At 39.4% G+C, this 24,995-nt stretch overlaps 1 protein-coding gene across 1 annotated transcript in view; it reads left to right on the forward strand.

Moving 5' to 3' along the window:
• CARMIL1 (capping protein regulator and myosin 1 linker 1) overlaps positions 1 to 24,995 on the forward strand; it is a 321,444-nt gene that overhangs the window by 264,891 nt on the left and 31,558 nt on the right. Inside the window, exons 28-30 of the mRNA XM_060023517.2 lie at positions 712 to 861; positions 23,223 to 23,289; positions 23,535 to 23,731. Coding sequence (XP_059879500.1) covers positions 712 to 861; positions 23,223 to 23,289; positions 23,535 to 23,731 — 414 coding nt within the window. The remainder of the gene's footprint in view (positions 1 to 711; positions 862 to 23,222; positions 23,290 to 23,534; positions 23,732 to 24,995) is intronic.

Raw genomic sequence — 24,995 nt, forward strand, 5'->3', positions numbered from 1 at the left:
GTATATATGTCAGTGCCACTCTCTCACTTCATCCCAGCTTCCCCTTCCCTGCCGTGTCCTCAGATGTATTCTCTACGTCTACATCATTATTCCTGCCCTGCAATTAGGTTCATCAGTACCATTTTTTTTTTTTTTTTAGATTCCATATATATGTGTTAGCATGCGGTATTTGTTTTTCTCTTTCTGACAGAGTCTAGGTCCATCCACCTCATTACAAGTAACTCAATTTCGTTTCTTTTTATGGCTGAGTAGTATTCCATTGTATATATGTGCCACATCTTCTTTATCCGTTCATCTGTCGACGGACATTTAGGTGATTGTATTGAAGACTGAAAGCAGAAAAAAATCACATCAGCTTCCTGAAAATGTTCATAATGCATCTTTTGGAAAACAAAAATACATGCCTACTTTGTTCATATTTACACGAACATGGCAAACATTTATGAATTACCTATTTTTCAACTAACGTCTCAAAAGATGTTTAAAAGGAGATTTTGTAATTTCTTGTTTAAAATACTCCACCTTCCAAAGAAAGATGATAAAAGAGGTAACTTACTCCAGTGTGAATGTATTAAGAGTCGCCATTAACCAAGTGCAGACAGTATCCTTCACTGTGCCACCTTGTGGAAGGTATCTTCTGGAATTCAGCTGACCTGCCGTTCCTGTGCCTCTGGGCTTTCATTTCTCCTTGGATGTGTCTTGACTCTCTAGGCCGACCATTTCAGCAGACGTGGCAAAGCCCTTCCTCAGCAAGATTCCTTGGAGATCGAGCTGCCTGAGGAGAAGCCCGTTAAACGCTCCATCGTCATGGTGGAGGAGCTCACAGAGATAGAACGTTTGGAAGATCTGGATACTTGTATGGTAAGACACATCTTTTGGTGACAGCATTATCCCATTCACTGGATTTGCTATTGTTTTTTTTTTTTAAAATCTCACCTTTACAAACCAGACCAAATAAAACTTCCCTGCAGAGACAGTTCTTTCAGAAACTTGTTGCTGTATATAGTCTGTTAATGACACTGATGAAGCTTAACCTTCTGGTTCCCACGAAGGCCCTATAACTCACTTTTTATCTGTAATTTTCTAAAACTTTTTCTTAACGAGTACCTCCACCCACCCCACTCACCCCCCCAAAAAATGAAAAATTGTGAAAATTGCAGTGAACATAAAACTTGGATCTGTCCCTAAAGCCAGAGCGGGGGGTGGGAATTCCTAAATTAATTAGGAGAAATTATTTTTTTACCTTTTAAAGGTCATTTGTGATGGGAAAATACCTTTAAATAAGCCTTCAGAAAAACGTGGGGAAGGAATTTTTCCCCCCAAAAATACATAGGATGATTATCTCTTTGTTGGTCCTATAGGTATTTTTAAAATCTCTTGCTTCTTCCTGTTTTTTCTTTATGTAATGTTGGGGTACACTCTAAGATTTGCATTTACCGTTTAGTTCATATTCTCTTTCATTGACTTGACTTGATGTGCTTTAGAAGATGGAATACGGTGCGTCCACGTGATGCATCCATCTGGCCATAAAACTGAAGCATTCAGGTTGTTGATACTTCATTTTTCTGGGGACAATTTGATGTCTGTTTTTATTATTCTAAAATTTGTGGTATTAGTGTAGTTATTTCTCATTTTACCATTAATATAGTTGTATATACCTCTGTATTAAATATGTTTTCATCCTTTGTATGTAGTATTTTTATGTTTTACTAAAACATTCGTTTTTAGTAATTTCTTGTAATCTGAGAGGGTGCCGGTGAGACTAGGTTTGGTCTACTTATGTGCCCAAACATTTCTATATCAGCTTCTGATTTTAGTAATTTTTCAATGCAGCCATTGTAAAGAAATGGTACTTGTTTTTCACTTTCATAACCAAAGATCTGATGAGACTGATACTACTTTTCTAGCCCGGAAGAGAATATGCTTTAAGTAGTTCCTTATTTATAAACCATTACTATCATCTTTAAAATCTGTGAATAAAATAGTTAAATGCCCTCCAGATAAAACCTTATCATATACAAGGAGACTAGCAAAGAAAGACTAAAACATATCTTAGATTTCAACATTAGTATGTTAGTATATACTTCAACTAGTAACATTCTAGTATAACTAAAGATAAATAATTTCCTGTTAATGTATAACTGTATAAATCTATAAATATATTTGGTCTATGTAGAGGGAATATCAAGTTTTTTAAAACTTGCTTATCTAGTATGTTATAAAATGTATGTTTAATATTTTAAATTTTGTTTACACTTTGAGGCAATAGACACTAAGTTATCATAGGGTAATTATTCTGGAAACCTCTTAGGCTAACCCTAAAAAGAAAAAAGGAGTAATAGGAAATAGATTTGAATTAAAAATTTAAAATTAACTCTACATATGATGTTTTCTGCCAGAATTATCTGATTGTGTGTGAGTTGGAAAGGGGTATAGGAAACATGAGTTTCTGAGTTTATAAGTCATGTGGTTTTGGGTGATGGAGTGTTGGTTAAAAAAGATTGGCTTAGCTCATGGTTTTAAATTGTATAAGCTTGGTTTGTTTTTGTTTGATTGACTAATTTTCTTTTGTTATGTGAAAGAAATAAAAGTTGTTCTTAAAGTCGGTGGGGTGAGGATAGAGGAAAAGAACCCTTTTTTAAAATTTAGTTTTTATTGAGATACAATTAACATAACATTGTATTAGTTTTAGGTGTACAACATAATGATTCAATATATGTATATATTGCAGAGTGATTGCAACAAGTTTAATTAACATTATCACCACACATAGTTATGATTTTTTTCCTTGTGATGAGAACTTTTATGCTGTACTCTCTTAGCAACTTCAAATACGTAGTACAGTATTGTTAACTACAGTCACCATGCTGTACTTTACATCGCCAGGACTTACTATAACTGGAAGTTTGTACTTTAAAAAAAAAAATGCAGATGCAGAACCACTATGAGGACCAAAGGGCAAACCATGCTGCAGGCACATCCAGCACCGTGTGGCTTCCGTTTTGTAAAAACTGTCTTGTTGCCATGATGCAGAAAGAGGCAGAACTAGATGGAGAGCTCTCTGAACTTCACTCAAAGGATGACCCAGGTTAGAAGGGTGGTTTTTTTCTGGTTCAGACGGCTGGGAGGCAAGCAGTTAGGGCCATTTCTGACGTGAGCACCTACTGAATCCTAGGACCAAAAGCAGGGCCTCTGGTGTCGAGTGTCTTGTTGAGACAAGACAGAGCTCTCTATAAAGGAAAATACTTGGGCAGAATTTTTAAGCCATTAAAAATAGCATTATTTTCAGTTCTAAAAATTTTGTCTTTGATCATTGTTTTAACGAGGCTAATGAATTGTTAAGTAGCAGAAAACCAGAGCCAAATTTGATGTTAGTTTAATGAAAAAGAACATTTTTGTGTAGAAAGTGCAAGTCAGTGGATTTTGTGCTGTAATAATTTTCTCTATACTCTCAGCCTAACTATTGATTCTAAGCCACCCAAAGATAGCCCCATTTACATGGTGGCAGTTACCCCAGGTGCAAAGGTCTCGCCCTGAAAGAAAATCGACTTTCTAAGCTCTGGACTACTTACCCTAAGCCAGTGGTACAAACTCACATCTAATTGGAAAGAGCATTAGATTTGCCGTTTTAAGTTACTTGCACAGCCACCTTTCATAATCAAAGTAGCAAATCATTTTTGTTTCTCATTGACATCTTACCACATATTTCAAGTTGTTATCCTTATGTGGTGCGATTTAAAAAAATGTTTGAAGTACATATTTCAAAGGGAGAGACATTTAATTGGTGATGATTTTCTAAATGAGCCTATATGTATTCTTTGGCAGCGTTTAGATCGTAAGTGATCCAGGAAGTAAGGACACAGGATAAACTGTTGCATAGAAAATTCTAGAAGCATTTAAGTACATGCATACAACCTTTCCCACATGGAATTATACATCCCTGGCAGGTAGAAATCGTGCCACATGGAGCCAGAGCTCTCTTGAATGTGAGTGCTCTGGGAGATACTATAACTTTATTCCCTCAAATGTTTATTTGTAGCCCAAAGCCCTGAAATAGTTTCCCTAGGACATTCCAAAGTAACTCTGACTCATCACCAACCTACTACTTATAGATTCAAGATTGTTAACAGATCCTGGCATTTTCTGTTTGTGATGTTCATGGTATCTACTAAATCCATTGTTGAACATTTCTTTAACAGACTTAGTGGAGATTCTGGGCATCTCTTCGTTCCCCTATTCCTGGATATCTTTATGTTTTCCTCCATTTCTCTGTGGTCCAAAAGTCAATTCCATTTCAGTGCTTAAGTCTCTTTAAAGAACCAATAGCTATGATAGCACTAGGGAAGGTTCAGAGCCATAGATTAGTTGTTGAAATACATATTAGTTTGAACTTAAGGATTGCCTTCGTGGAGATGGAAACAATGATTGATTTCTTAGAAGGGAATTCTTCACTTAGTCAACACCTATTAAACTTGTACTTTGAGGGCTGAAATAGGGATGATTGAATGATTTGATGGGGCCTGTTATCTGCTGGGAGGATGACTGAGAGCTTCTCATCAACCTTAATTTCATAAAGTTGAAAAAAAAGGCTGATTTCTTTAAACAAAATGGCAGAAAGGGGAATCATTTTTTAAAACTCTGTCTCCAGTCAAGTAATTATTATTTTTTTTCCTTTTATCTAGAAAGAAACTAAGAGGTAATTTAGTTTACCTGTGGGGAGGAGGGCAGGGTAGAACAAGAACTATTAGAATAAGCTTCAGGGCTTTTCAACCTGTATCCACTGTCGTAGCGCCAGAGATTCTGATAACCCTTTAACTCCCGGGCTGGGAATCAGATGGCTTGAAAAGTCTTCTTATTCATTTATTTAACACTTACATAGCACCTATGACATGCTAGGCACTAGTCTAAGCTTTTTATTAAATTGCAACCCGTTTAATTCTCATGACAACCTATGAAGGATAGGTGTTGTTAATACCTTCTATTTAACAGATGAGGAAACTGAGGCATGGCAATATTAAGTAACTTGGCCGAGGTGATCTAAGGTCACCCAAAGGCAGGCGCCCAATGGTCTGTAGACCATTGCATGTTTAACCAGTCTGCTATAATCTGTATACTGATTTCATATCTGGTACGTTTCTTGCAATCAGAATTAAATTCCAAGTTAGATGTAAATAGACTGCATTGTTTTATGCAAAATATCTGCTTACTATTTCCATACTAAATTAATATGTGAACAGAAACACAAATGAAAAATGTGTGCCATTTAACCATAATGTAAACCCATAGTTTTTAAACATTATTGGAAACAGCTGCATCAAGGATCTGATCCACTTAATTGTTATCCAGTTGTTAGAAATGAATATCTACTTTTGGCTTCCCTGGAACATTCCGTGCCTCTCCACGTGTTACTTTATTGCTGACAGTGATTAATGAGCTTTCCAATATGCTTCTTGTCATTTCAACATACATGCCTTGTATGTCAAGCTGAAGCGGGTATTCACTTAGAGTCTTTATTGTCCGTAGACAGTCTGTTCTTTTCCTGCAATCAGGTGCTCTTAGGAAATCAGTATTTCCCACCATATCTTTCAACTTTGGTTTGTCATTGGCCCTTGGGGTATTAAAGGATACAGTTCTCCTTCTACTGACTGGTAATGTCTACATATTCAATTTGTCACTATGTATAGTCTACTACCTTTAAAAAACTGCATACGTTTGAGGTTTCAAATAATGTGCCAAGTGGTGAAGAGTCAGTATCTTCTCCTTAGGCAAAACTAGCTCACTAATTGTGTGTAATTCTTGCAGTTATTTTAATGAGTGTCATACCAGTTTTAAAACAAAATATATTCATGCAGGGGAACAGGTCATATACTTACTGCTCTTTCCTAGGAAAACAATTTTAAAAGGCTTGAATTGTTACAGAATATATCTTGTGAATCCTTGCTCCAGTGACCAAATAGCAATTATTTTCCCTTAATGAATTCAACCTCAAATTTACATATATAATTTTTAAGCTTTTTAATATAGATTAAAATTCAGTGAAGATCCATTTGTCTTGGTCAAAATGATATTTTATTTTTAAACAAATCACCTCATTTTCACGTACCAACAGTTATTAATTGAACTAATCTATTAACAGTGTTGCCAAGCACAGACTATTAAGTCGATATCTCCTTTAAAATTAGTCAACACTGATATTAACTGTACACAGAAGGTGATTCAAGTCCTAACTGTTTGTTTCCTCTTACAGTTTTATTTATTCTGTACTGTCATTTTCATACTGATACCACTCTGGAAAAATGGAGGCTTAACTTATTAACCACTAGAAAGCAACATATGAAAACCTCTTAATTTCCAAATTCTAAATTTCAGAACTATGGTACCATCTGTATAATTCAGCTAAAATGTATGTTCCTTAAAATTTCTAGTAATTTCCTTGACAGCCCTTGGTGGAAGTGCCAGAAGCACATTCCAGATCTCATTCCTTCAAGACCAAGGTCCAGAAGGGCCTTGAACAGAGATTCGGGGGTAGCAGAGGGTATGGTGCCCTGGAGAGTCTCTGCTAAATAGACTCAACCCCTTTTTTTCCTATTGTTTTGGTTTTCCTATCGTATTGCATTGCTCTTACTGTGTTATGCTTTTGCATCATGTCATTGACTTTCATTAAGGGCCGCTTTAATATCCCTATAAAAATTGTTACCATATGTGCTCTTTCTATTGTCTGTACCACTGTTGTGGGCACTGTTCAGTTTCATCCCAAGATGCCTTTGTTGCAAATCTATGCAGAAGAAATTGCAGTTCTTTGTCAAGAGGAGTGGAAACCTGGAGCCGCTAGTTTGCTCTGTCTCAGACACAGTGAATTGTGCTATGACTTATGCCTGCCTTTTGTACTGTAAGTTGAGAGGCTCAGAGCTGTATGTGCACTTGACATATTAAAAGGGTTCTGGGCCTGGGACTTCCTTGGTGGTCCAGTGGTTAGGACTTTGCCTTCCAATGCAGGGGGTGTGGGTTCGATCCCTGGTTGGGGAGCTAAGTTCCCATATGCCTCGTGGCCAAAAAACCAAAAACATAAAACAGAAGGAATACTGAAACAAATTCAATAGAGACTTTAAAAATGGTCCACATCAAAAAAATTGGGTGTGGGTACAGTTCCAGGCCTAAAGAAGTATAGTTTGTTGTATTCAGTCTTGGTTCTGGCTTCACTTATTTCCCATTTTTATCCTAATTTACTCATTAAAAACAAAACAAGGAACACTGGAATCACAACTAACTGCTGAACAGTCATCGACAGGAAGACACTGGAACTCACCAAAAAAGATATCCCACATCCAAACACAAAGGAGAAGCCACAATGAGATGGTAGGCGGGGCACAATCACAATAAAATCAAATCGCATAACTGCTGGATGGTTGACACACAAACTGGAGAACACTTACACCACAGAAGTCCACCCACTGGAGTGAAGGTTCTGAGCCCCACGTCAGGCTTCCGAACGTGGGGGTCCGGCAATGGGAGGAGGAATTCCTAGAGAATCAGACTTTGAAGGCTAGTGGGATTTGATTGCAGGACTTCAACAGGACTGGGGGAAACAGAGACTCCACTCTTGGAGGGCACACACAAAGTAGTGTGTGCATCAGGACCCAGGGGAAGGAGCAGTGACCCAATAGAGACTGAACCAGACCTACCTACTAGTGTTGGAGGGTCTCCTGCAGAGGTGGGAAGTGCCTCTGTCTCATCGTGAGGACAAGGACACTGGCAGCAGAAGTTCTGGGAAGTACTCCTTGGCGTGAGCCCTCCCAGAGTCTGCCATTAGCCCCACCAAAGAGCCCAGGTAGGCTCCAGTGTTGGGTCGCCTCAGGCCGAACAACCAACAGGGAGGGAATCCAGCCCCACCCATCAACAGACAAGTGGATTAAAGTTTTACTGAGTTTTGCCCCCCAGAGCAACAGCCAGCTCCCACCACCAGTCCCTCCCATCAGGAAACTTGCACAGGCCTCTAAGATAGCCTCATCCACCAGAGGGCACACAGCAGAAGCAAGAAGAACTACAATCCTGCAGCCCATGGAACAAAAACCACATTCATAGAAAGAATAGAGAAGATGAAAAGGCAGAGGGCTATGTACCAGATGAAGGAACAAGATAAAACCCCAGAAAAACAACTAAATGAAGTGGAGATAGGCAAACTTCCAGGAAAAGAATTCAGAATAATGATACTGAAGATGATTCAGGACCTCGGAAAAAGAATGGAGGCAAAGATCGAGAAGATGCAAGAAATGTTTAACAAAGACCTAGAAGAATTAAAGACAAACAGAGATGAACAATACAATAATTGAAATGAACAATACACTAGAAGGAATTAATAGCAGAATAACTGAGGCAGAAGAACGGCGGATAAGTGACCTGGAAGACAGAATGGTGGAATTCACTGCTGCGGAACAGAATAAAGAAAAAAGAATGAAAAGAAATGAAGACAGCCTAAGAGACCTCTGGGACAACATTAAATGCAACAATATTCGCATTATAGGGGTCCCAGAAGGAGAAAGAGAGAGAAAGGACCAGAGAAAATATTTGAAGAGATTATGGTTGAAAACGTCCCTAACATGGGAAAGGAAATAGCCACCCAAGTCCAGGAATCGCAGAGAGTCCCATACAGGATAAACCCCAGGAGAAACATGCCGAGACACATAGTAATCAAATTGGCAAAAATTAAAGACAAAGAAAAATTATTGAAAGCAGCAAGGGAAAAATGACAAATAACATACAAGGGAACTACCATGAGGTTAAAGGCTGACTTCTCAGCCAAAACTCTACAAGCCAGAAGGGAGTGGCATGATATACTTAAAGTGACGAAAGGGAAAAACCAACAACCAAGATTACTCTACCCAGCAAGGATCTCATTCAGATTCGATGGAGAAATCAAAAGCTTTACAGACAAGCAAAGAAAAGAGAATTCAGCACCACCAAACCAGCTTTACAACAAATGCTAAAGGAACTTCTCTAAGTGGGAAACACAAGAGAAGAAAAGGACCTACAAAAACAAGCCCAAAACAATTAAAAAAATGGTAATAGGAACATACATATCGATAATTGCCTTAAACATGAATGGATTAAATGCTACAACCAAAAGGCACAGGCTTGCTGAATGGATACGAAAACAAGACCTATATATATGCTGTCTACAAGAGACCCACTTCAGACCTAGGGACACATACAGACTGTGAAAGTGAGGGGATAGAAAAAGATATTTTATGCAAATGGAAATCAAAAGAAAGGTGGAGTAGCAATACTCATATCAGATAAAATAGACCTTAAAATAAAGAATGTTACAAGAGACATGGAAGGACCCTACATAATGATCAAGGGATTAATCCAAGAAGAAGATATAACAATTACAAATATATGTGCACCCAACATAGGAGCACCTCAATACATGAGGCAACTGCTAACAGCTCTAAAAGAGGAAATCGACAGTGACACAGTAATACCTGGGGACTTTAACACCTCACTTACACAAATGGACAGATCATCCAGATAGAAAATTAATAAGGAAACACAATCTTTAAATGACACAATGGACCAGATAGATTTAATTGATATTTATAGGACATTCCATCCAAAAACAGCAGATTACACTTTCTTTTCAAGTGCACATGGAACATCCTCCAGGATAGATCACATCTTGGGTCACAAATCAAGCCTCAGTAAATTTAAGAAAATTGAAATCATATCAAGCATCTTTTCTGACTACAATGCTATGAGATTAGAAATTAATTACAGGGAAAAAAAATGTAAAAAAAACAGATGGAGGGTAAACAATACATTACTAAATAGCCAAGCGATCACTGAAGAAATCAAAGAGGAAATAAAAAAATAGCTAGAGACAAATGACAATGAAAACACGACGATCCAAAACCTATGGGATGTGGCAAAAGCAGTTCTAAGAGGGAAGATTATAGCTATACAAGCCTACCTCAAGAAACAATAAAAATTTCAAATAAACAATCTAACCTTACACCTAAAGGAACCAGAGAAAGAAGAACAAACAAAACCCAAGGTTAGCAGAAGGAAAGAAATCATAAAGATCAGAGCAGAAATAAATGAAATAGAAACAAAGAAAACAATAGCAAAGATCAATAAAACTAGAAGCTGGTTCTTTGAGAAGATAAACAAAATTGATAAGCCATTAGCCAGACTCATCAAGAAAAAGGGAGAGGACTGAAATTAATAAAATTAGAAATGAAAAAGGAGAAGTTACAACAGATACCACAGAAATACAAAGCATCCTAAGAGACTACTACAAGCAGCTCTATGCCAATAAAAGGGACAACCTGGAAGAAATGGACAAATTCTTAGAAAGGTATAACCTCCCAAGACTGAACCAGGAAGAAATAGAAAATATGACCAGACCAATCACAAGTAATGAAATTGAAACTGTGATTAAAAATATTCCAACAAACAAAAGTCCAGGATCATATGGCTTCACAGGTGAATTGTATCAAACATTTAGAGAAGAGCTAACCCCCATCGTTCTCAAACTCTTCCAAAAATTGCAGAGGAAGGAACACTCCCAAACTCATTCTATGAGACCACCATCACCCTGATACCAAAACCAGACAATGACACTACAAAAAAAATTACAGACCAATATCACTGGTGAATATAGATGCAAAAATCCTCAACAGAATACTAGCAAACAGAATCCAACAACACATTAAAAGGATCATACGCCATGATCAAGTGGGATTTATCCCAGTGATGCAAGGATTCTTCAATATATGCAAATCAATCAGTGTGATACACCATATTAACAAATTGGAGAAGAAAAACCATATGATCATCTCAATAGATGCAGAAAAAGCTTTTGATAAAATTCAACACCGATTCATAATATGAGCTCCACTCCAGAAAGTGGGCACAGAGGGGACCTACCTCAACATAATAAAGGCCATATATGACAAACCCACAGCAAATACCATTCTCAGTGGTGAAAAACTGAAAGCATTTCCTCTAAATCAGGAACAAGACAAGGATGTCCACTCTCACCGCTATTATTCAACATAGTTTTGGAAGTCCTAGCCACAGCAATCAGAGAAGAAAAAGAAATAAAAGGAATACAAATTGGAAAAGAAGAAGTAAAACTGACACTGTTTGCAGATGACATGCTACTATACATAGAGAATCCTAAAGATGCCACCAGAAAACTACTAGAGCTAATCAGTGAATTTAAGTTGCAGGATACAAAATTAATGCACAGAAGTCTCTCGCATTCCTATACACTAATGATGAAAAATCTGAAAGAGAAATTAAGGAAACACTCCCATTTACCACTGCAACAAAAGGAATAAAGTACCTAGGAATAAGCCTACCTAGGGAGACAAAAGACCTGTATGCAGAAAACTGTAAGACATTGATGAAAGAAATTAAAGATGATACCAACAGCTAGAGAGATATACCATGTTCTTGGATTGGAAGAATCAATATTGTAAAAATGACTATACTACCCAAAGCAATCTACAGATTCAATGCCATCCCTATCAAATTACCAATGGCATTTTTTACGGAACTGGAACAAAAAAATCTTAAAATTTGTATGGAGACACAAAAGACCCCGAATAGCCAAAACAGTCTTGAGGGAAAAAAATGGAGCTGGAGGAATCAGACTCCCCACCTTCAGACTATACTACAAAGCTACAGTAATCAAGACAGTATGGTACTGGCACAAAAAGAGAAACATAGATCAATGGAACAAGATAGAAAGCCCAGAGATAAACCCACCCACCTATGGTCAACTAATCTATGACAAAGGAGGCAAGGATATACAATGGAGAAAAGACAGTCTCTTCAATAAGTGGTGCTGGGAAAACTGGACAGCTGTATGTAAAAGAATGAAATTAGAACACTCCCTAACACCATACACAAAAATAAACTCAAGATGGATTAGAGACCTAAATATAAGACCAGACACTATAAAACTCTTAGAGGAAAACATAGGAAGAACAATCTATGACATAAATCACAGCAGGATCTTTTTTGATCCACCTCCTAGAGTAATGGAAATAAAACCAAAAATAAACAAATGGGACCTAATGAAACTTAAAAGCTTTTGCACAGCAAAGGAAACCATAAGCAAGATGAAAACACAACCCTCAGAATGGGAGAAAATATTTGCAAACAAATCAACGGACAAAGGATTAATCGCCAAAATATATAAACAGCTTATGCAGCTCAATATTTAAAAAAAGCCCAATCCCAAAATGGGCAGAAGACCTAAATAGACATTTCTCCAAAGAAGGCATACAGATGGCCAGGAAGCACATGAAAAGCTGCTCATCATCACTAATTATTAGAGAAATGCAAATCAAAACTGCAATGAGGTGTCACCTCACACCAGTTAGAATGGGCATCATCAGAAAATCTACAAACAGCAAATGATGGAGAGGGTGTGGAGAAAAGGGAACCCTCTTGCACTGTTGGTGGGAATGTAAATTGATACAGCCACTATGGAGAACAGTATGGAGGTTCCTTATAAAACTAAAAATAGAATTACTGTGTGACCCAGCAATCCCCCTACAGGGCATATACCCAAAGAAAACCATAATTCAAAAAGACACATGCACCCCAATGTTCATTGCAGCACTATTTACAATAGCCAGGTCATGAAAGCAACCTAAATGCCCATCGACAGATGAATGGAAAAAGAAGATGTGGTACATATATACAATGGAATATTACTCATAGAAAGGAATGAAATTGGGTCATTTGTAGAGATGTGGATGGATCTAGAGACTGTCATACAGAGTGAAGTAAGTCAGAAAGAGAAAAACAAATATCGTATATTAACAGATATATGTGGAACCTAGAAAAATGGTACAGATGAACTGGTTTGCGGGACAGAAATTGAGACACAGATGTAGAGAACAAACGTGTGGACACTAAAGGGGGAAAGCTGTGGGGGTGGGGAGGGGATGGTGGTGTGCTGAATTTGGCCATTGGGATTGACATGTATACACTGATGTATATAAAATGGATGACTAATAAGAATCTGCTGTATAAAAAAATTCAAAAAAAAGAAAGATAGAAAGGAGTCACACTCATAGGAACTGAGTAGAAAAGTGTTTGCCACGGCAGGGGCTGGGAGGCTGGGGAATAGATATAGGTTAGTAAAAGGGTATAAACTAAAAAAAACAAAACACAAACAAAACGAATCAAAAAACAACTTGATGTTCTGCATGAGCCTCAGTTTTCTTTTGGACTGAGGTGGTTATGCATTAATACACTGAAATATGAGATATGGTGGGAAAGAGCTCTGACAGAGATGTGTAGGTTGCTATGGAGAGAAGGGATGCCCAGCCCAGCCTGGGAAGGGCCGTTGTCAAGGAAGCCGTCCTGGAGGAAAGTTCTGAGCATCATGTTTGGTACATAATAAGGCCCTTAGTAACTGTTGGTACGATGAGAGTTAGCATTTGAAGGAGAAGTTGGCCGAGAGGAAAATGTGTAAGTAAATTTAGCAGAGAGAATAGTACTGATATAGAGGCTTGGAGTGAGGAAAGAGCATCACGATTTGAGGAACTATTGTGGGATTATGATACAACGGGAATAAAGGGTAGGAGAGAGGATAGGTGACGAGGGTGGAGGCCATATCACAGAGCCTCGTAGAGCTCGCTAAGGGTTTACTTGTTTCTATATTGTTTATTTATTTTGAAGGCAACACTGAAGGCGAGGAATATGGGAGAAGGGGCAGATTTTGGCAGAAACAGATGTTAGTGATTCCCGTCTTGGTTATGTTGAGGTGAGGCGTTTGCAAGACCCTGGCTTGAGATGTCCAGTAGGGAGTTGTAGAGGCGGCCTCAGAGCTCAGTAGCCAGGGCTGGATTGGTAAGTCATCCGTGCACAGCCATGGTACAGATGCACTCACCAGACACCTTCCCTCACCTGACCGCTGTCCCTTCAACTCTATAAGCACTTTTCTTTTCCTACATTCATGACATTTATCTCAGTTTACCTTGAGCTACAGACTTGTATATTCATCTGCCTAGTCGACATCTCAATTAGATGTCTACTGGGTATCTCAAACTTAATGTGTCCAAAACAGAATCATTGATTTCCCCTTCCCCTACTGGAGCATTAATTTTCTCAGTGTGGGACACCACCTTCTATTCTACCCGTTTGTTCCTAACTCCACAGTCAGTCTCAATCTTACCCTTTCCCTTACTGTCCGTATCCACTCCGGCCCCTCACCCTAGCCACCCTTGCCTGTATTCCTGAAATAGACTTGTAGCTTATACTTAATGCTTCCACTCTGGCCTCTCTGCAATCAATCCCCTCTCAGTAGCCCAGGAACTTTCTAAAGTAGAGAACAGATCAATGTGTGAGGTGTCAAGCCCTTTGACGGCTTCCCATTGCACCCAGGATAAATGGAGTCTCTTCCCCACGGGGTTCACAAGGTCCTCCATGATCTGGCCTCCATCTCTCTATGTGCTCTACTCTCTCCTTTGTTCACTTCCCTCAAGCCACTGCGGCCTCATTGCTTTTCTCTAGAACTTGCCCTGGTTCCCATCTTATCCTTTTCTTCCTTCAGCTTGGAACACGTTTCCCCAGATCTTCCCTCAGCTACCTTTTCCCCACCACTCAGGTCTTAACTCAGATCTCTCAAAAGTTTTCCATGACTCTCCGAGCCGAAGAAACACTCCAGCCTCTCTACCATATTATCCTGTTTTATCTGCTCAGCACTTATCAGTACTTGAAATGATCTTGTTTACTCATGTAGGTGCTTTTTGCCATCTCCCCACGCTGGAGCATACGCTCCTAGAGGGCAGGGACTGGGATTGTACTTGGACAACATAATCCCAGTATCTAGTGCCCAGTACCTGGCACGTAATAATTGCTCAGTACATTTTGTTTAATGCCTTGGCTTTGTACTGCAGTTCCTTGCTTAGCTCAACTTTCCTGCTAGATTCTATGCTCCTTGAGGGTACGGGAGTTACGTCTTTGAATTCTATACAGCTAATGCCAGCAATAAATGTCAGTAACAGATTTCTCTGGAAACTCTAGAAAATGATTCTTGGCGTGAAAAGGCTATCTTTAAACCTATGAGGTTCTATTAATGAGACTATTATAGGTTATATCCTCAGTAATCCAAGCTCTCAACAAGTTGTATAGGAAAAAAGGAGAAAACCACGTACCCGCTGTGAGACATGCACTGTGCCCCCTGCTTTGTCATGGCAGCCATATGTGGTAACTATTTTAACCTATTTTTCAGATGAGAGCTCAGAGACGTTAATACATTTGCCCCATATCACACGGCTGGTTTAGGGGTAGCCAGAGCGGAGGGCTCAACTCCAAATGATCCAGTTCCCAAGCCTGTACCCTCTCTGCTGCATCCCTGGTCTTCATGCTGGACCAGGTCACTGGAAGAAAAGTCCAGGGAAGGTTGGGTTGGGGAAGAGCCTTTTCACGGAGGGTTTGCACTGAGAGTTTGGTGGGTGGTGTCTCTAACTGCAGGCTAATTCTGTCCCTCCAGGGTTTTACTCTTCCTCTTAGTGAACTGGTAGGGATTCTAACCTGTGGTAGCAAATCCCACCTTTTGAAATAATGGGGCAAGTGATGGCTCGAGTTGTAGGTGTCTGAACTGATGGGAACAAGCAGCAAAAAAAACTGAGAAGAGAGGGCTGTCTGCCTCTGGAAGCTGCCTACTGAGAACACACATGATCATCCCCAATTCAGTCCTGCTTACTCAGGCCATGCCACTGGCCCTGACTTTCAGTTGGACAGTTTTCCTTCTTGCCTAGGAGAATTTGAGGGTTAGCCAAATATCTCCTGAAAATAAAGGCTTGCTAAGGAGGGAATGAAGTTATGATACAGCAGAGTTCAAGATCAGTCCTTATCTATGACTCCATGGTGCTCTGTTTTGCTTGCTGGGTGAGGTGGAGCCTTAACCTTGGGAACTAGTGCTGCAAGGTGTAGACCTAACTGATCTGACTTTGATTATCAAAATTGAGGTATGTGGTCATTTTGCTCTCCCAGACAGGAGATCAACTAACCAGAGCTGAACGGTAGGGTGGGTACCTGTAAGTCAAGCCAGGATTCTCTGGGAGCAGCCTTCATTCCACTTCAGCCCTTGCACGAATGCACTGGACCTTTGAATGACGCAGTGGTTAGGGGCGCCGACACCCCCCCAAAATTGGGCTATAACTCTGTACAGCCCGCTCCCTATGTCTGTTGTTCCGTCTCTGCGGATTCAACCAGCCTCGGATTGACTAGTACTGTAGTATGTATTTATTGAAAAATAATCCCCACTTAAGTGGACCTGCACAAGTTCAAAGCTGTATTGTTCAAGGGTCAACTGTACCCAGTTGAAATCTCCAAATGCCATACCCAGTTCAGCACGGCCAAAATGGCCCTTCCCTGAAAAAGATTTCAGAGCGTCCTCTGTCACGGCCGTAGCAGAACCTCAGAAAGGGCTTCTAGTTGCGCAGTGTGTGACCTCCACTCCCCAGGTAACTGAAGCCGTTGACCATCTGTATCCTGTTATTTGATGCTGAGGCCTTAAATGTTGGAAAATGTTAATGAAAGACAGTCATTGACAAGACAGGGTTTGTTATAGTTAACATTAAGTCAGGACGATAGAGATTACATACTCTGAAAGCCATCCTTCTTTGGTTGTAATACATCACAGTGTGTTTGATAGACAGTTCATTCAACTTTCCACTATAGCTTGGTTGCAAGATTAGTTAAAATGAATAAAAAAGTGGGCTGTTTCCTGGAGAAAACATGACAAAGATAAAGATTTAATTTTCTTGTATCAAAAAAACTGTGCAGATCTGGAAAATAAGGAAACAAACCATGTTCATTTAAAAATAGTACTCTACTGTGATCTTCACAACAGTCTCATCAGTACAGCTCCCTGAATGTTTTTGTTTTAACATCATGATGCCATTTTAACTTTTATATGAAATGAGATTCTGGATATAAAAGTTAATGAGTGTGATGTGAATAGCTGGATTTAATGTTGCATTCAGTAAGAAATGTGATGCCTTACTAAATCTCTACACATCATTCCTCCTTTTGTCCATTGATTTATAGTGGCTTTCTCAGAGTTACGGCTTCCGTATACTACTCTTCCTAGATATTAAAGATTGTTGCTCTCCAACAGTCATCATAGGAAGGATTAGGTGTCTCATTTTCTCAGTAAGATTTATACCGCCTCAAACTTTAACAAGTAGAAATGCATAAAAATTACTTTTTAAACTACAAATGTGATGCTACTGTTTGGTTAGATATTTTGAGGGTAAAAATAATAATGACTAACTTTGGGTTCCCCTTGAGCATTGACTCAGATGACAATCTGGTAGGAAATATTAAATTATTACAGTCTAGTTCATTAAACAGGGATTACCCATATTCATTTTAAAAATACACAGGAAAGCACAAGATGACACTAGGATATCTTGAATCAAAAAGCAAGGATTGGCTCTAAATCCAGTGGGATCATTGCAAAGGATACAAAATCCAGATTGAAATGGCTTCCACTGGGATACTCCTGCAACCAAAACAGTAATGACAGTAATAGTTTAGGATACATTGAATTAATTTTTAAAAATCCTTAAGTTTGGGCTTCCCTGGTGGCGCAGTGGTTGAGAGTCCGCCTGATGATGCAGGGGACGCGGGTTCGTGCCACGGTCCGGGAAGATCCCACATGCCGCGGAGCGGCTGGGCCCGTGAGCCATGGCCGCTGAGCCTGCGTGTCTGGAGCCTGTGCTCCGCAACGGGAGAGGCCACAACAGTGAGAGGCCTGCGTACCGCAAAAAAAAAAAAAAAAAATGAGGTGTATTTGAAGAAAATTGCCTAATGAAATAAGAAATTAGAAGTCTGTGGATTGAGACTTTTTCAGGACCTTGCTGAGGGAAACCCTTCTGATAAGCAAATAATGCCAAGGATGATCATAATGATGGTGGTGATGGTTACAGGAAGCCTTTTCCTTGTGTGCCACCCACCGGTTTAGTCACAAACTGAGAAGCCCTGTATTTTCATCCTGCTGTATATTGAGAAGAATTGACACACACAAAATAAGGAACTTGAAGGAAAAAAGTCAGCCCCAGGTAGATGGAGTAGGTGGCCTTCCTCTGAGTGTGTTTTCAGGAAGTTTGGAAAAGATGCCCCCCCATCTTCACGAAGATCTGACGTTCCACAGTGGGACTTTTTTGGTTTTGTTATGCTTTTAAAAATTCTTTTATAAATGTTCAGAATATTAACATGCCCTAACAACTGTTAATAATGGTGACCAATGAGGTTTTAACAATTCTTCAATTAGAGATTTAATGTGAAATGTAAGGTGACCTAAATTCCCACTAAGGTATAAGGTACTATCAATGTTAATGACACTATAGGTAGGTAACTGTGGTAGGTCCTGGTATCAGATCCTTGCTTGAAATGCTCTGATGACTGAGGGGGAGAGAGAACTCAAAGCTGCTGCTACAGTGGGGAGGACAGAATGATGTAAAGATCCCGAGAAGGGACGCTTACACGTGCCCAAAGACACGTTGTCCCCATTTAGTTGCTGTGACTAGCCCTGTGGCCCGAGAACCAACACCTGCGTGGAGTTTGCTAATGTCCATCCAGTGTTCTGTCTACTATGTGCCTTTGGAGCTGATGACATCTCCATCTCCCAAGTGGGATTAATACCTTACGGGGTTGGTAGATGGCATTTTGCACGCACTTAGCAGAAGAGGTAATATCTCTTAAGAGTTTCTGCAGTTTTCAAGCTGTAATTGTGCTTCTGCTTAAAAAAAGCTAGGTTGGATACCTTAAGCTAATAATAGTTTGGCCTCATTCTTGCCTCATTCCTTTGCTATGAATGCTTTTTATGTAGCTTTTCTGTTTATTTGTGTATGGTGTCTCTCCCTCCCCATTTCTTGTAATGCTGTTGCTTTATTTCTCTTCCATTCAAATTTTTTTTTCCTTTCTTTTTGCTGCATGGAGACTCTCTGCTGTACAAGTGTAAGTATTTTTTGGTGGCTCTGCAGATTCTGGCTGTACTAGTTTACATTCTTGTGCTCCATTTGCTTCCGCGCTGCCTGGCTGATCTCCCAGGAGTCTGTAGTGTCGTCATCCATCTTGGATCCTGAATAAAATAGGCAGCAATTTAGAGACAAGATTGAACTTTACAAGATGGTTCAGCTTAGCAAAACAGGCGATGAATTTAAAATATTCCCAGCCATGTGCCTGAAAGCAAGCAAAGTGTTGATGAAGAGGGTATAAACATTCAAGAGGAGAAAAGTGCTTCTTCCATTCATGTTTAAAAAACAAGACATGATTACTTAAACTTCCAAGGTTTTTAATTTCTGATTCTTGTCATATTACTTGTTTCCCAGAGTTGTAGAAAACTGGCATCATAATACCTTCTTGTATTAGAAGATTTTTACTAATCTGCTTTCCAACTGTTTCTGTTTTCTTTTTTTTTTTTTAACCTCAAGGAAAAGAAAAGTAATTAAGGATTCTTGAGCTTTGGAGTGAGGGTGTTGTTTATTATTCTTTGCGCAAACTTGGTAAAATGAATGAGGAAACTTCTCCATTCCTATTTTTCTGGTGATAGAAACAATTTAACTCTCATTAAAAAAATTTAGTATGTCTAGCAATTATGTGTTAAAAATGAGTTTAACAGGAAAAATATGTTGTGTTGTTTATAAGGTTCTAACATTAGTCCTTAACTTACGGTAAAAGTGGATATGTATGTCTATTGAGCTACATGGAGAATAGTTATAAATCCATCATAAAAATTGGATCAAACGAGTAAGATTTCCAAGCAGTGTAGACATTGTGCTGCTTTTGGATGCTTAGAGAATAGAGCCATGCATTTCATTCACTGTCTGCCACGATGGGGATTTACTGATGTTTGTGATATCAGAATCAGTCTATGTTTAGAGTTTTCCTTCTAAAGTTATATTTTAAAGGGTTTAACACATTGTTCCTCATATTTCCTGAGGATGTGAATATTGAAAATTACTTACTTCTCATAAAATGCACTTTGAAAGACAAAGTAACTTTGTCTAGGCCTGAAGTAATAGTTGGCAATGTTAATCATACATCGATTTGTGAAGGGTCCCTTTGGCGTGTGTACCTCTCCTGCTTCCATTGCTGACCCCCTTCATCTGTTGGGCACTTTGTGATTTCTCTGATCAGAAAATACTTAAGCATTGACAAATGTCCAGGAAGAGTAATAAACAAGGACTAAGACATAGTGTGAGAAAATTAACCCTTTCATTTTGGTTCAGAAAGGGAAGAGAGTAAATGTAAATCTGGATGGTAAAGCCAGATTTTTTTTTTTCCAGGATTCAATTCATCTAACCAACAGGTGTGAGAAGGGGGAAGAGAGTGCATAGAAACCATCTTTCTAGAGAAACATACAGTATGTGTTCCTAAATGTACACATAGGTGGATAATTGTATCATTCTTACATTTCCTCTTGCTTTAGATTTATATGTAATCAAATCATAGGAATGAGCCAATAAGATTGAGCAAGTCCACACTGTCTGTAAAACTGTTAGGGAAGAAACAATTGTAAAGAAAAGAAAGAAAACTATGAAGAAATAAAATTCACTTTTTTTCTCCATTGTTATACTTAAATCCATATTTATTCTTTCTCATGAAAGAAAGAGATTGTAAAACAGCTCATCCATCGGAAGAAATGTATAAAATCAGGTTGCGTTCTTAACACCAGTTGTAGAAAACAGCCTAATTGCAAGCTCTGACCATTTTAGCAAAAGGCCGTTGGCCCTGTCCAAACGTGGCACAACTTCAGAATTCACAGATATGTCAGACACGGAGAGAGTTTTATGCAGAATGCAACCGGAAGTTATATGCTCATGTAAAGAGCATATGAAATGAAAGAAAGCAATGAAAATGCATTAGAATGCATCTTTCTGATATTCAAATTTTGTGTACTACGTTTTGAGGCATTAGAAAGCGAGACCAAGAAAGGCAACTGGTTTCCCTTTGATTACTGTCAGCCATCAAAAATCCTGATGATTTTGTATGTTTCTCAATGTGTCTATAAAATTGGATTGAGCAGAATGATCCATTTACAGTTGGGCATCAGTTTGTAAATGATATTTTTTATATATGTTATATATATTCTCTTATATGTAATTCTATATGTATTTCTTTTTATATATTTAAAAATTATAATATAGTTGAAATGTCATTATTGTCATATGTTTTAACATGTATTTGGTATTCATTATAAAGGCTAAATAGGGAAACTTGACCCAGATTATTTTTGCCCACAAACACTTTTTCTTATAAAATCTAATCAGGAGTGACAGGAAAGAATTTTGGAAGACATCTTCATTCTATGCATTTTTAAACTTCTTTCGTATTTATCTGTGACTATCTAAATGAATTGGCTGGAAATTATATCCCAAGCTACTTCTTAATCCTTTTATCTATCAAGGTTGTGCACAAGTGGATACAATACTGAAGGAGTTTTTATGACCAAACACAGCATATATTTTGATAGTTTGTGTCTCCTTGAAAATTATTTTTAGAGGTTTCACTTACGAATAGACCAGTCACACCACCTTCAACCAACCGTAAGGCCTGTTTTGGGGAGAACTATCTTGAAACTGGATTCATTTCCAGTTGCATTGGATTGGTTGTATTTTTATTGAACCTGCAAAGCCCGATGCTTTATAAAGAGATTTTCCTCTGATTGTCTGCCTTTAAAAAACCTTGAAAGAACCAAATCAGCAAGTTTCATTATGTTCAGGAAGACCAGTCTGGATTTAAATTCTATTGCTCACCATTTTTAATCTCCTTTTTCTCTCAATAATAAATAATAGCAAAAGGATATTATTGTTAAAAATGACATAAGATTGTCAAAACTGTAAAGCTGTTTGCTTTAAAGGTCAATATGAAACAATTTATTCTTTGAACCTTGTTATCAACCTGTGGATTTTCTTTTTCTGAGAAAGCTTTAGATGACAACCTATTAAGTGAAATGAAAGTCTACAAACTAAGTTCTTTCAGTTATATCTTAGTTTACACGAATACCAGTTTCCAGTATCAAAGCAGTTAACACCCCTAAAATCCATCCGTTCATTGGTCACAAGTGGTGAGGCAGGAGGGATGCTGGGCTGACCTTAATAACTGGCTGTGTCCCTGGCCCTGCTCCTCTTGACTTGAGTGGTAGTCCTTATCTCCATGACTCAGTTTCTTCCTTGCAATTTGTGGAGGTGATGACAAAGGTCCCCTCCAGCTTTGACACGAGTTATCGTGTTGAGGGAGAAGCTAATGTCTTCCTTAAGGTTTGACTTAACATAATCAACAGTTGACACCAATGCTAGAAAAATGCTCTAAGAAGTTTCGGGCATAGTTTGGGTTTTGGTCTCCTTTTTTAAAAGGAAAAGAAGGATCAAAGATGTCTTACTGAGAAGGGACAGCAGATAGACTTCTAAATCATGGCAACTTTTTTCTTTGGTCTTTGGTCTATGGTCTTTGCTCATAATGTAAAGATCAAAATTTTTGTGGCAGAAATGTGAAACAAAACAGTTAAACTGGGCTTCCCCGGTGGCGCAGTGGTTGAGAGTCCGCCTGCCGATGCAGGGGACACGGGTTTGTGCCCCGGTCCGGGAGGATCCCGCATGCCGCGGAGCGGCTGGGCCCGTGAGCCATGGCCGCTGAGCCTGCGCGTCCGGAGCCTGTGCTCCGCAATGGGAGAGGCCACAACAGTGAGAGGCCCGCGTAGCGCAAAAAAAAACAACAACAGTTAAACTGCTTAAATCATTAACATGACAAATAGTTTGGTGTTGCTTATATTGATGTTGCTGTGATAATGAACAGTGAGTAATTGTGTTTTCAATTTTTAGCGACTGATTTTTACAGTCTTTCATTCTTATTCCTTATATCTGTTTTAACATCCTCGTGTGCAGGTTAGAGTTAAATCCTATATCGTTCATTGTTCCTTTTAGCTATAAAAATAGAATTTAACTGAATAGGGCTGGGGGAAAGAAGTTGGCTCTATCATTTGAGAAAGTGGTAAACATTTAGAAATGTCGTGGCTTCGCGCCTTCAGTCTGGCTGTCAGATGTTACTAACCATCCTCTGAAGGAGTAAATACTGAGCGTAAACCAATTGATCCCAAATATCACCCCCCCAACAATGTTTCTAAACTTTGAAAGTTAAGTTTTCTGGGAATACCTGTCTAAGTGCTTTCTTTATTTTATTGCTAGATGACTCCTAAATCCAAAAGGAAGACTATTCATAGCCGGATGCTGCGGCCTGTTTCCAGGGCATTTGGTGAGTGAGTATTTTGCTAATGCCAGTCATTTCCTTATAACCGTGAAACACCCCTCAGCAAGAACCTCGGACCACTTCAAGGATGTTTCTTAGGGATGCTCTAAGTGAGTAAATATTGAGAAAGAGAATTAAGTGATTTGTGAATGAGTGTTTGCTATTCAGTGATAGACTTAAAATGACTTTTAGGAACTTTTCTATCCATCTCTATGCAATAAGCTTCAACCTGGGGCTTTGCTTTATTTTAGAAATGGAATTTGACCTTGATAAAGCCCTGGAAGAAGTGCCAATTCACGTTGAAGACCCGCCTTTCCCATCCATCAGACAAGAGAAGCAGAGCTCGGGGTTTATCTCTGACTTGCCGTCCGAGGAAGGAAAGAAGCTGGAGCACTTTACCAAGTTAAGACCAAAACGGGCTAAGAAGCAGCAGTCCACGCACGCAGCGGTAGGTGGGCTGGAGGGGGCCCATCTCTCCCTCACCCTGTCCTCCTCCAGGGAAACCTGGAGAGTCTTATAAAAGCGTGCTGCATACCTGAAAGCTTGTAGTTAAGGAGAATGGAACCTCTACGTGTGTGTGGTATTCACATAAAATGTCTCATTTGGTGCTCAACAATTTTGGAAAAGACAACACTGTAAGGTTTTCAACTCTTTAGAACAGAGTTGCCCCTTGGAAGTTGTTAGAAAAATACCAGTCACATGGGTGAGATAAAAAGGCTACATCTATAGGATTTTATAGTGTCCGGGTGTGAAAAGATGGAGACTAAGTATCAAAGAATTGATTTGTGATTAAAAATCGTTTGCATTTGATTTTGGACTGCACCCATATACTCCCCCACCTCCGTGTCCTGACCTGCTCTGGTGCCCTGGCTTTTGATACACCCCACAAGCTGAGTGGTGGAGGAGAGGCCGTACCTGGGAGAACCACGCAGGCGGCGTGCTTCTCAGCGTCCTGCTCTCCACTCAGGAGAGGACTGAATTGTTTGCGCTAAAGAGCCTTAATGCAATTGACCCCACGTCTGTCTTTGGTTAGTGTCTTTTCTCTCCTTTGCAGTCAGACTTCTTGAAGGAGTTCGTCTTTGCCTGTGGTCTTTCTCCCTCACCTTCCTGTCTCTCTGCAACCCACCAAAATCTTCATTCTGTACCTACCCACCTCTGAAACGACCCTGCCAAGGTCACTCCTAACCTAATCCTGTGGACACTTGCCAGCTGTCAGCCTACTTGACACCTCAGCAGTTACTTGACCTGGAAGGCTCCATCCTTCTGTGGGCCTCTGAGTCATCACTCTCTTTTCTTTCCTATTCACCTCTCCAGCGATGCCTTTTCAGTTTTCCTCTGCCTGGCCTTTGAGTGTATTATTTGTCTCGGTGATGTCATGTAAACCCGTGGTTTCAGTTTGTTGTTGACTCCTGCCTCCTCTGCTGAACTCCATATTCAGATATTCACCTGCCTCCTGAACTTTAAAGCCCCGGAGCACCTCAGGTTCAACAAATGCAAAACTGGGAGCCTATCTTTCTCTATAAACCTGCCCTGCCCCACAAGGAGCGTCACCAGTCAACAAGCTAGAAACCTGGATATGATCCCCAACACCAGCCCCCACTGCCGCCCCTGTTTGCTCTTCACCTTCTTCCTTTCTGCTCATCATCCCTGCATCCCTCACTCTCATCCTGTTTCAGGCCTCCAGTGATGCAGCCTTTCTGTCATTGCTTCCT

Source organism: Delphinus delphis, chromosome 10, assembly GCF_949987515.2.
Source record: "Delphinus delphis chromosome 10, mDelDel1.2, whole genome shotgun sequence".
Taxonomy (NCBI): domain Eukaryota; kingdom Metazoa; phylum Chordata; class Mammalia; order Artiodactyla; family Delphinidae; genus Delphinus; species Delphinus delphis.